This window comes from Takifugu rubripes, chromosome 1 (genome assembly GCF_901000725.2).
Source record: "Takifugu rubripes chromosome 1, fTakRub1.2, whole genome shotgun sequence".
Classification (NCBI taxonomy): Eukaryota; Metazoa; Chordata; class Actinopteri; order Tetraodontiformes; family Tetraodontidae; genus Takifugu; species Takifugu rubripes.
Window position 1 is genome coordinate 19,769,837 of NC_042285.1, and position 11,853 is coordinate 19,781,689.

At 43.8% G+C, this 11,853-nt stretch overlaps 3 protein-coding genes across 5 annotated transcripts in view; 1 reads left to right on the top strand and 2 right to left on the bottom strand.

The window, feature by feature from the left end:
- Positions 1 to 4,087, top strand: part of lrp2a (low density lipoprotein receptor-related protein 2a) — a 38,360-nt gene extending 34,273 nt beyond the window's left edge. Inside the window, 13 exon segments of the mRNA XM_029836392.1 lie at positions 1 to 166; positions 243 to 371; positions 453 to 673; positions 747 to 926; positions 1,023 to 1,142; positions 1,270 to 1,360; positions 1,447 to 1,514; positions 1,883 to 2,000; positions 2,080 to 2,200; positions 2,318 to 2,428; positions 2,775 to 2,888; positions 2,957 to 3,031; positions 3,116 to 4,087. Coding sequence (XP_029692252.1) covers positions 1 to 166; positions 243 to 371; positions 453 to 673; positions 747 to 926; positions 1,023 to 1,142; positions 1,270 to 1,360; positions 1,447 to 1,514; positions 1,883 to 2,000; positions 2,080 to 2,200; positions 2,318 to 2,428; positions 2,775 to 2,888; positions 2,957 to 3,031; positions 3,116 to 3,286 — 1,685 coding nt within the window. The 3' untranslated portion in view covers positions 3,287 to 4,087.
- A 55-nt stretch (positions 4,088 to 4,142) lies between these two features.
- Positions 4,143 to 6,632, bottom strand: rdh1 (retinol dehydrogenase 1). The gene is made up of 6 exons (XM_029836402.1): positions 6,497 to 6,632; positions 5,927 to 5,962; positions 5,495 to 5,825; positions 4,766 to 5,024; positions 4,471 to 4,634; positions 4,143 to 4,380 (listed from the first exon to the last, which is right to left on the bottom strand). Exons 1-6 carry the CDS (start codon positions 6,497 to 6,499, stop codon positions 4,157 to 4,159), a joined length of 1,017 nt encoding a protein of 338 aa, XP_029692262.1. The 5' UTR covers positions 6,500 to 6,632; the 3' UTR covers positions 4,143 to 4,156.
- A 38-nt stretch (positions 6,633 to 6,670) lies between these two features.
- Positions 6,671 to 9,666, bottom strand: dhrs9 (dehydrogenase/reductase (SDR family) member 9). Of its 3 annotated transcripts, none has more exons than XM_011609988.2 (6): positions 9,530 to 9,666; positions 9,220 to 9,317; positions 7,880 to 8,197; positions 7,431 to 7,689; positions 7,173 to 7,336; positions 6,671 to 7,024 (listed from the first exon to the last, which is right to left on the bottom strand). In XM_011609988.2, the coding sequence occupies exons 2-6, from the start codon at positions 9,251 to 9,253 to the stop codon at positions 6,804 to 6,806; spliced, it is 996 nt and encodes a 331-aa protein (XP_011608290.1). In that variant the 5' UTR covers positions 9,254 to 9,317; positions 9,530 to 9,666; the 3' UTR covers positions 6,671 to 6,803. The 3 variants fall into 3 exon arrangements, with proteins under 3 accessions (XP_011608290.1, XP_011608287.1, XP_003961976.1); XM_011609985.2 differs by having other exon boundaries at positions 9,202 to 9,317; XM_003961927.3 differs by lacking the exon at positions 9,220 to 9,317 and having other exon boundaries at positions 9,530 to 9,658.
- Positions 9,667 to 11,853: the final 2,187 nt, after the last annotated feature.

The following is an 11,853-nucleotide window of genomic DNA, read 5'->3' on the forward strand; positions in this document are numbered from 1 at the left end:
GTGTGGTGTACTGGACAGTTCTGGGGAGGGGGTCTGAGTTTGGCTCTATCAAACGTGCCCACATGACCACTTTTAATGATTACGGCAACAACCCTGTGAAAGAGGTGGATCTGAACCTGAGATATGTCTCTAGACCTGACGGCATTGCTTTGGACTGGGTCGGCAGGTAACTTCAAGATTGTGACTTCCGCAGAAGTGATGCTTTTTTCTTAAAGTGTCTCATTATTTCATTCGTTCAACAGGCACATTTATTGGACTGATTCTGGCACCAATAGAATTGAAGTGGCCAAACTCGATGGGCGGTACCGGAAGTGGTTGATACACACAGATCTGGATCAGCCTGCCGCTATTGTTGTCAATCCCTCACTCAGGTCTTTAGAGATTTAGGTAGAAAGAAAGGTTTAGGTGTTTTCTTCACTTTACTGTCATTACAACTGTTTCTGCATTTCCAGAATGATGTACTGGACAGACTGGGGTCGGAAACCCAGAATTGAAATGGCTTGGATGGATGGCCAGCACCGAGAAGTGTTGGTAGATGAGGACCTTGGCTGGCCCACTGGGCTTACTGTGGACTATCTGAATGGCAACAGGATCTACTGGTGTGACTTGAAGGAAAACAGTATTGAGTCCATGAAGCCAGATGGCACAGACAGGAAAGTTGTGATTTCAGGAGGTCAGTAGTCTGGTCAGTTGTTCAGAGCTGCACACAGAAAACACCCAGACACATTTGGTTGTCACTGTTGCAGATATCGGACATCCCTACAGTCTGGATGTGTTCGAAGGGCACGTGTACTGGTCTTCTAAAGACAAAGGTGAAGTGTGGAGGACTAACAAGTTTGGAAATGGCAACAAAGTCAAAGTTTTAACCATCAACCCCTGGCTGACGCAAGTCCGCATTTACCAGGAGCACCGACACAACCAGACAGGTCAGAGAAAGAGCTGACTTTCTTCAGCACATTAAATTCCATGAACGTTCTCTCCAGCTCTCAACGATATCTAATATTGTTGTTTCCTTTTTTCAGTACCCAACCCTTGTAAAAATATATGCAGCCACCTCTGTCTCCTCCGGCCTGGTGGATACACCTGCGCTTGTCCGCAGGGCTCTTCCATGCTGGAGTTTGACTCCGGTGAATGTGATGCAGGTAAAGACTGTGTTTGCCTTCCACCTGCGGCTCATTTCTGCTCCTGAACCTCTTCTTCACGATTGTGAGCGATGTTTATGTTGCTGTTGTTGTTGTTTACGCCTCTGCCTGGCTTCTGCTCCTGCAGCCATTGAGCCACCTATCGTAATGCCGCTTGCATGCAGATGCATGAATGGCGGAACCTGCTACACCGATGAAGGCGGCCTGCCCAAATGCAAGTAAGTGAATCCAAATTTGTTATTTATTTTGATTCCTTATCCTGTTTGTCATGATTTGCCTCGGTGAAATGCTTTCCCTCCTGCAGATGTCCATATGGTTATACCGGCAGCTACTGTGAGGCGGGGAAGACAATTGGCGCTCCAGCAAGAACAGGTAGTGTGACGCATTCTCAGACTTCTTCCTGGTTCAGTATGGGTCTGACCGTCCAGAACGTCCTGTGAGAGTAATTGTTGACTTCCTGAAGAAGATTAATGTTCAGTTTAATCCATTCACATGTAGTGTTTAATCATCAACCTTAAACCAGTAACAGACCTTAGAGAAGTGGACAATTCTGCATCTACAAAAGAGGTTGCCTGGATAAAAACATCCTAAATAGATATTAAAATGTTGTTTTAATTGATTACTGTGTTGCTTTTCTAATTATTCATTAAAGTAATGAGCCGTCCATAATGGACTCTTCAACAGTAGTTCATTAGGAATAATTCTGATCATTTACAGACCTAATGAATGTTCATTTTTAGCTGTGGCTGTTCTCCTGGCGGTCATAATCATCATAATTACTGGAGCTTTAGCTGCAGGGGTTTTCCTCAACTACAAACGGACAGGATCCTTCATCCCCTCCATGCCTAAACTACCCAGGTATCTTTACCTAATTACATGAGTTCATCATTGCCGTGTTGCGAATTTAGCCTGAAATTCAAAGTTGACACTTGTGTAGTCTCAGCAGTTTAGTGAAGTCTGCAGACACGGGGAATGGGGTGACCTTCCACTCCGGCGATAATGTTGACCTTGGACCATCGCGCATCGGTGTATCATTCATCGACACAGCCATGCAGCTGGTGAGTTAAACACAGCTGACTGTTTAATCTTTCCTGCTATTTACTCATTTCTTTGAAGCATTCCTTCCTGAACTGTTTGTCTCAACAGCAGTTGTCATGTCCATTATTTCTCTGCAGGATGATAATTTTGCCATGGAGGGAGGGAGGCAGCCAATCACATTTGAGAACCCTTTATATGCCAACGCCTCCGCGGCGTCTGGTGATCCTGCCGTTATTCATGCCACACAGGTACCCGCTCATGTATTCGTGTAACAGTTTGTCCCACTTGGAACATCACTTAGAGAACAAGCTCACTCTTTAATCATGTCAACAAGGCAATTCCAAACATATTTATTCAAACGTGTGCCAAACATTTGATTTACTAGATATGTAATGTCAAAAATAAATATTCAACAAAAATCAAGAGTGCTGGACATTCATCGTGGCAGTAACATCTGTATAGTCAGTGATAATGTTTGCTGGCACAGATAAGAGGACTTCTGTCTATTTTTTCAAAATTCCTCTTGATTTAATATATTAACCTCTTTATTTAAAGCTTGGACTTATTGAATTAAACAAAATTGTACTTTAACAGGTGACTGTCAATCCGAGTGGTGAACATCTGGAGAACAACTTTGTGAACCCCACCTACGCTGGCGATCAGAGAATCACCATTATCAACACCTCTGGCAGCAGCAAACCCCTGCAGGTGAGTCGTGCGTGACCACAGGACGTCCCGCGCTGGAATACAAAGGCTGCTGACCGTTTCTGTTTCAGCAGGAGTCAAAGTGGAGTTTATTCATGAAGAAACTGAAACCAAGCACCGCCTTTCCCAACCCTTCGTATGCAGAGGTACGTGCGGAGCGACAATGGAGGAGGTGCGTGTGCGAGACGCTGTCATCTGTCACCTGCTTTACACCCGGTGTTGTTTCACAGATGAAGGACGAAAAGCCAGCAGGAAGCGGCGGGGATTCTTCGGGCCCTGAGCCTTCTCCGTTCGTCCCCACCACCAAACTTCAGAAGAGGGACCGACCAGGCACCTTCTCGCCAACCGAGGACAGTTTCAAAGACACTGCGACCCTCGTAAAAGAGGACAGTGACGTATAACCCCTCTGCCAGAGACGGGAATCGAAAGCAGAAGAGACACACTTTGCACAGAATTTATTTTTTTAATGCAGCCTGCGTATGAATCTCACGCTGTTGTCTGAAGGAGAGATGCATTTAGAACAGAGAACAAGGAGTCTGCTGTGACTATGCCTTCTGACATTTCATATGCCAATTCTTGTGAAGATGTTTTCTATTACTCTGATGTACTATGTGTATATCTTTGCACTAAAGCTGCTGATAGAAATGTTAATAAGTTGTATATTTGTAAATCTGAACAGAGAGAAATTTGTCAGAAGATATCATTGAAACAGAGCCTATCAGTAATTCCAGAAAACATCAACAGATAAAAAAAAATCCAAGCCGGATTCTGAATGTACAGTTGAATGCCTCATCTTTGTGTTTATATACCTCGTATCAGGGCGGGAGACTATTAAAAGAACAAGGTTAATTGGTTTGGAATGTGTATGAAACATTCTGATTGCATTTAATCAAACTCATTTTTCTTTCTACTGTTCCCAGACTTAATGACTTACGTAGAATCAACATGATCATTTTTTTTTTTAAAGCAATCGTGTTGACTGATGTGGAAAAATTGTGCAGGAGAATACTTGAACGTGCTGACGGAGATCTGATCTCTGGCCGCACCGGAGGACGCCGATGAGATGAAGAAATCTTCACAAAATGATTTTTTTTTAGCAACATGGAGACAAATGAAATGCCTTCTCTGATCACACACAACATGCCCAGATGGTTGAAATTGCTGCTGCTGTGACATGAATGAATAAAGTTGCTATTTTGTAACGGCGTCGAGGCTTTCTTGACCTTCGGATTTTACACAAATTATCAGCCACGCTGACCGTGTTATCAGCCTCAGTTTATATTACAGGCGGGCGACGGGAGAAGCAGACTGACAAAAAAATCAGACACAAATGAAGGGAGGTAGGACAGCGGGATCCACAGGAGTTTGGCATCCCAGCCCGCAGAGTAACGCGTGCGTGGAAAGCGGGCCGCTAGTGCGTGCTCCATGCACCAGGTCACCTTGGACAGATCTGGGCTGCTCAGGATGCCCATGGAGAAGGCCTGAGCCTTGACATCTGTAGGGAGGGGCAAAGATTAGCTGCCGTCTGAAATATTGTTTGACATTGTTGCTGATTAATAATCCAATAATCTGCTCTCACACTCACAGTCATCAAAGTACGCGGGCCCGTAGGAGTCTCTGACACCCTGAGGCAGGCGGCTCCACAACCTCCTCAGGTCAGCCTCGATAAGATCCAGTCGTGTAACATTTGTCTTGAAGAAACCAGGCTCGACGATGCTGACGCTGACGCCGAACTCCTGCATGTTCCTCCTGAACACAACACGCTCATCTGAAAGGAGTCCGTATTTGGCCTGTCTGTCTTGCAATCGGCACGAGCTCTTTAAAGGCACCAACAGGTAAAAAAAGCTCTTTATTCCAGGTGGAATTACAGTAGTCTCTACCTAAGAGAGTCGGAGAAGGCCTCCACCCCATACTTGGATGGGCAGTATCCTCCACCAATGATTGACAGTCTGCCCAGGATACTGGACACATTCACCACCCTGCCCCGACCTTTCTTCAAAAGGGGCAGGAACTGGAGGGTCACATCGATCACTCCCGTCAGGTTTACATCCAAAACCTTCGTAAAATCCTCCAATTGCATCCAATCCAGTGGGCCGATGGGCACAGATCTGCCGGCATTGTTCACTAGACCCCACAGGCCTGCAGAGGAAAATACTGATTAGCGACCCTGTTTGCTCCATCAGCAGTTTAACATGTTTAAGCTACTCACTACTAAGCTACTCACAACTTACTAAGCAGAGTTGCACTCATGATTAAATAAATGAACATGGTTCCCTTCAGTTTTTCCTCCCGCTAAAGTCATATCATGTTCTTTTTGAATGACCCGTGCTGTACTCATGTTTAGCTGATTAATATAAACTACCACTATTCCCTGTAGTCCATCAGTCCTGTCCACAGCACTTCCTGTAAGACGCTCACATCATGGATCAGATTTGAATCTGCAGCCCTGGAGCTCAAAGAACTCCCTGCTAAACAAGGAGGTGTGTTAAACATCAGTAGGAGGATGGTGAGTTAATGATGGGATGCTTCAGGTTGCCTTTATCTCTCCCAGTGCCTCCCTCTGACTGGCACCCTATCAGCGTGAACCCCCCCCACTGCCCCCAGCTCACCCTGCTCTCCGACCTCTCTGCTCACAAACTCCGCCGCCCCCCTGATGCTCGCGCTGTCCGTGACATCCATCAGGAACGTCTTGAGCCTGGAGGAGGCTGCCGCTGCCAAATCTGCCGAACCTTTTTCGGTGAGACAGGCGGCGATGACGCGGAAACCTCTCCCATCTAGCTGGCGGGCCAGCAGATTACCAAAGCCGCTGTCGCACCCCGTGATGAAGACATGCTTCTGGTGGAAGGCCTCCACCAGGTAGGAGTCTCTGATGTACCAGAGGACGGCGGCCAAAGAGGCCACAGTCACAGCACAGGTCAAAGTCAAATGTGATGAGACCACCTGAGAGACACACACACACACACACACACACACACACACACGAGTACTGTTTTTTTCTCTCTGACAAAAAAAGCTAAATTATAGATAAAACAAAAACTTACCTCTGGTAAACAGGACGTCAGACTGTCACTGGACAGCTGAGTGTGAAAACCAGAAATATTAGTGGATACTAGTGAAGATTCCAGCCATGAAACATTAACAATCATCCTCCACGTGGAATAAATCAGAATTGATTCATCCAGCGGCTGTCCACACCCTCTTATTCATCCTCCATCGGCTGTACATTTACTTTCACACCTACAGTTTTCAGCCTAATCGGATTTCCAAAACACTCCGATTTTTAAATCTGCTACTTCCTCACTGCCGGCAGCGAAAGAGCCTCCCTCCAGGCATCGCTGGGGCGGGTGTAACCAATAAAAATGCTAAATTAATCAATTACATAACAGCTCATGACATGAGAACAAGAAAGAGAGGAGTTGGGAGGTATTCACACATGGAGAATTAAATCTGAAATCTGCAGCTCCAAATGTCATGGTGCAAAGAAAGCTCATTCAGGTCTCGACGCAGCACCTCTTTAACAAGGCTCATTCAGAATCAGGACATTTGTGCTTTCTTGCTATAGATCCTTCAACTTTATTTCCCAAATCCATGCAGCAATGAGCCTGACCTACCATCTCTTCTCTCTCTCAGGTGTGGGGAACTGGAAGCTGTGGTTTCTCAGCCCTCAGACTTCTCTTGTATGACGGACGATCGCGAGTAACAAGGTCCACAACGGCTCCAAATGCTCGACTCACCAGAGTGAGATTGTGTAAGAAGCGAAGCCACATCACACGTGAGTCCAAAGGTGACACAGACTGTTCTCTTTATTTGACAAGTTTTAAAAGAAGACTTCAGATAGGAGTTTATGAAAGCCTCACACAGCGAGGCTTTGGTTTGTATACTGGGTATAGGTGTTATTCTATAAGTTCTAACACAGATTTAAACTGCACAATTTGGTTTGGGTAAACCTATCAGAAATAAACTATCTGTAAAGCGGGTCGGCATGTAGGACAGGGGCAACCAGACGAACTTGGCATCCCAACCTGGGGAGTAACGCAAACGAGGATGAACGGCAGAAATGGCGTGCTCCATGCAGCCGACCACCTTCATCAGGTCTCCGTCAGTAAGCAGCCTGAACCTCTGGCTCAGCTGTACCAAAGCTGGAACAGAAACACACGCATGGGTGTCAAACTGTCCAGAACCATCATTTTTAAGAAAACTATTCATTTAAAAAGGCTCAAGGTTCAACAAGTGTCTCATTTTGAAGTGTACAGATGGTTTCATAGTTACATTATGCTGACAACTTACACAACTCAAGGAAACTCTGTCCGTAGTCGTCCTTCACCTCCTGGGGCAGTCGGTCCCAAAGCTTCTTCAAGCCGTTCTCCATGACCACTATGTCAGTCACGTGTGTTTTGAAGAAGCCCGGCTCAATGCAAGCAACCTTGACTCCAAACGGCTTCATGTTCAAACTGCAACACAGGGAGGAAAACTGCAAGTCAGGAAGCCTCTCGTGTTTATGAGATCTCTGCGGGAGTCCGAGCCGAACGAGGGTCTTTGTCTCACCGCAGACTGTCATTGAAACCCTCCACGCCGTATTTGGACACGCAATATGGGCCACCGAACGGGGTGATCCGCCCAAACACGCTGGCAACGTTCACCACTCGGCCCCTGGCCATCTTGATGAGAGGCAGGACGCTCAGGGTGACATCAATAACTCCACACAGATTGACGGACAGCATGAGTTTATAATCCTCAATGGTGAGCCAGTCAGTCGGGCCAGACGGCACAGAGATCCCTGCGTTGTTCACAACAGCCCAGAGACCTACAGCAACACAACCACAGCAGTGCAATTAAGTCTAGACCCAAATATGGAGCCTCTGCACGGTCATGTATTCATTCTGAGAAAGACCAGGCCGTTCCCCATGTGTGAGTTCAATTCAAGCTAAGCCAAACATACTTTCAGCTTTTTTTTTTTTAGTTGGACAAGTCTGAAAATAAAATAATTCACTCACCCTTCTGTCCAACCAGAGTCTTGATGTAATCTGCAGCTTTGCTGACACTCGCAGAGTCGGACACGTCCAGGTGAACGGTGGTCAGCTTGTCTGACGCGCTCTTCTTCAGCTCATCTTCACCCTTCTCAGTGTAACAGCCCGCTATCACACGGAAGCCCAGCTGGTCCAGGTGTTTTGCCAGAAGATTGCCAAAGCCAGTGTCGCAGCCGGTGATGTAGACATATTTTTGCCCCTTGTTATCTACCCTTTCCCTTTCTCTGTACCAGCGCCAGACCAACCAGAGAGGCACAAGCCCCAGAACATACAGCAACATTTTCTCTGAAGGGAAGAAGAAGAATTACTTCAGTCACCACTGTCAGCAAAAGCTCTTGAGTCTTTTTAAAAATTGATTTTATAGTCATTTCCTTACTAGAATCCTTCCACATTCAACCAAGTTGTTGCCAGGTCTCAACAGTATAACTCTGCTCTTAGTTTAATTTAGATAAGATTCAAAATTAAAATATCTCAGGTTATCTGGCGTTTCCAACATGCTGAATTAGATTTTATTTCAATAAGTTGACTGGTAACTAAGCAGTTACTTGGAAACACTGTTGCCCCCAGTCTGGTTTCTGCCCCTTGCTGGGGGATCTGCACATGCATTCCAATGTATTTCACATTTCTGACCAAACGACTCTTAAATTCTTGGTTATTGCTATATCACATAAATATATGTTTTTGCACCATTGGGTCTTGGATTGAGTCCGCCATCATACGCTTTATTCTGTTGTAAAAATCCACAAAATCCGCTGTTAAATGTAAACCTCTGCTCAACATCAGTGCGGGAAACCTACGGGTGAAGTTACTATTCGTCCCCGGCAGATGGCGCCAAAGCGCTGGGACAAGGATGAAGATAAAGAGACCGCAGCCATGAATTCAGGTAATAGGGTGAAGATCAGAAGGCTGAACTGAGGATCTCATTAACATTTAATGAGCCGGTGGACTTCAGGGCAGACATTCTTTACCATCTGCAGATAATATGAACAATCTAACTGCCGATGATTGGCTTTACCAGACGTCTTAATGCAGTTTATTGTCGATTACATAGACATGAGACATTGTTACTAGTGGAGTGAAAGGCTGTTCCTGTAGGACAGGTGAGACAGCAGGTTCCTGTAGGGCGTGTCGACTGTGTTTCTTTACTGTGACAGATGATGTTTTAAGTTTAGTTATTAGTTTCCCGCGATACACCATTGGAATGCTGTAGGGCAATTGCCAGAAAAAGATAATGCATTATTATTATTGCTATTAATAATATTTAACATCGTAAAAGTGTTTTATTTCACCAATCTGGAGAATCTTACTGTCCACGATTTTCACCCCTTTTGTGATGTCCATGTCGATGTCCCCAGTGATTTGGTGAATATATTATAAGCACCTGGGTTGTCAGATCTGGCATCTACTGTTGAAATAAAAGTAAATGCTTAAACCTTAAATCTTTCATTACTGCTTTAAAAAACAGTCTGAGGTCATGGTGTTTCCCCGCTTGTTCGGTCAAATGAGGGAAGATGTAAATGATTACAAAACCAACGAATGCCAAATGATTACAGAGAGTTTTAGTTAGCGCTGTGGAACAAGGCTAAAAACATTGAAAATCTCTAAAGTTAAACTTACGTCAGTTGTGACTTTCTGTCGTCAGTGCACTAAAAGCTGCTGCACAGCAGATCAGGCGAATCAACCCGAGATCAACTGAAAATGCGCCGACTTTTCCTACTTTTCCTAATATTGGGTAACTTCCGGTTTGTTTTGAGGTTGTCTGGTTAAATAGCGACATCTACCGGGCACCGGCGAATTAGCCGCAGCGAGTCACGACGTGACGCGCAAATGCAGATGTAGACTCACTTATTTAATGCGAATCAAAACACAGTTGTACAAAGTTGTTTAATTTTTAACACATTTTAGAAAGATGTGCCTCTATTATGTATATACAGGTGCAAGTTATTTTTAGGTTAAATAGACAAGAAAAAATTCAAAGTTGTAAATCATTGAGTTAGAAATGTAATTCAAGCATAACTGAAACATTCTAGAAACCAACAGTTTATTGTACATTTATTGTATTGTATTTGCTTACATGTCCATTGTGTGCTAGGGTTGTTTGTTCATTTGATTTCTCAGGAAGAAATCGACAAACAATCAATTTTGAATGATTGAAATGATTTTTATTTCAGAATACTGGAATTACTTACAGTCTTGCCATAGAACAATGAGCACTGTCTCTCAGTTCATGAGGAAGAGCCCAGCTCATCATGCACCCATCATATTTACACCACGAGGTCAGGTCAGGTTATTTGTGTAGGACTCACAATCTCAAATGACTCCCACAATTTCAAAAAGATCAATTGCTTGATAGTTTTTTTTAAACACAGGGCAAATAAAGACAATTAAATAAATGTGATATATATTTTTTTAAAGAGATATATACATATATATATATGTATATATATACACACACACACACACACACACACAAACAAACACAAACACACACATGTCACATATTTGGCAACAGTAACTTCAGCAACATGTCAACATTGTAACAGTCACATAAACAGTGATAAAAATGAGACAAAGACGATAGAAACAGTAAGAGCAATAACAGCGCTGATGGAATTCCAAATACAGATGACTGGTAAGTGCTGAAGGTTAGGCTCTTACTCCCTGTAGCATAAATAAGCTCTTTATTGTTCTATTTGAAGTGATGTATATTTAGACATTGTTTAATCTCTGAATTCAGACTGTTCCAAAGTTTTACCAACTGTTTTAGCAACTGAAATAGAGAACCATTTAATAGGTGTGTGGGTTTTTTTGTGTTTGATTTTCCTCTTAAAAAGTACCAACCCTGTCTTTCTTGGAACATTTTCTGAATGTTATATTGTAATGGGCAAGTGGTGAATTATTCTGATGGCTCGTTTCTGTATAGTTGGAAAAAAAATAATGAATATGTTACCCCAAACCTCTATGCAATATGGTTATATGAGTTAACAGTATATTCAGAAAGTATTTTGCCTTGGCTGTGGCAAAAATATCCAAAGATGAAGTGAAGATATTTAGCTGTAAGTAAGCGGGTTGTGAGCATACAAGGTTTTCAGGTACGCTAAACTAAAAGAATCTAGGCTAAGATGCTGAGTAATTGCGTAGTTTTCAGTCACTTTCACTTTATACAGTCTCTTGTAGCGTAAATAATAATAATAATAACAACAATTTTTAAAAAAATTCTCTGTCAACCCTCTCAAGATTTCTCAGGCTGGATGGGACCGTAATGTCAGACATTTGATAGTTTCCACAGTGTTTCCTCAGAGTGTGAGAGACCTTAAGGTGCTTTAAGGTGGGTTTTCAGGTGTCACTGAGGAGCGGCTTCATCTGGATCCCCTGGCATAAAGTTCAGACTGCTGAGCGCTGCAGTGAGTTTTGGTTCACTCAGTCACCCATGGACACACAGATCAGTGGCCTTAAAGACAGGTCACGGGTGTGAGTCTGTCCCCGAAGACTCGCTAAGCTCGTAAACACACACACACACACACACACACACACACACACACTCACACACACACACACACACACACACACACACACACATACCCACTAAGGTATTGGCTGCTGCTTAGCCTCAGGTTTATTACTATAAAAATACGATAATGACAGACTGTGATTCTAATGATATATTATTGAAGTGCACTCTGCACCGTCTGGCATCTGAGAATGCTGATAGAAGATGGGAGCAGATGAGTGTTGTTATCAGAGCGTGTGTTTGTGCAGAACCTCTCCGTCCTCTTCTATCATCACTCAGCTTTGTTGTGAATAATAACTGGTTGTAAAAAGGGGGCAAATTCCTCCTGCGTCCCTTGTGTCCCAGCGGGCATTGATCCCACAATCACAACATACTCATTTCAATAAAGCACTTTTTTTTTTATATATTAACACATCATGCGTTAATATGT

Coding starts and splice junctions, on each gene's coding strand:
- dhrs9 (XM_011609985.2), bottom strand. CDS start 9,253: ATGGACATCACAAAAGGGGTGAAAATCGTGGACAGTAAGATTCTCCAG. Junction 8,198..9,201: donor CAGTAAGATTCTCCAGATTG/GTGAAATAAAAC, acceptor TCTTCCCTTCAG/AGAAAATGTTGCTGTATGTT. Junction 7,690..7,879: donor GACTCTGGTTGGACAGAAGG/GTGAGTGAATTA, acceptor GTGTTGCTGTAG/GTCTCTGGGCTGTTGTGAAC.
- rdh1 (XM_029836402.1), bottom strand. Junction 5,826..5,926: donor TGACGTCCTGTTTACCAGAG/GTAAGTTTTTGT, acceptor TGTGTCTCTCAG/GTGGTCTCATCACATTTGAC. Junction 4,381..4,470: donor GCCCGCGTACTTTGATGACT/GTGAGTGTGAGA, acceptor CCCTCCCTACAG/ATGTCAAGGCTCAGGCCTTC.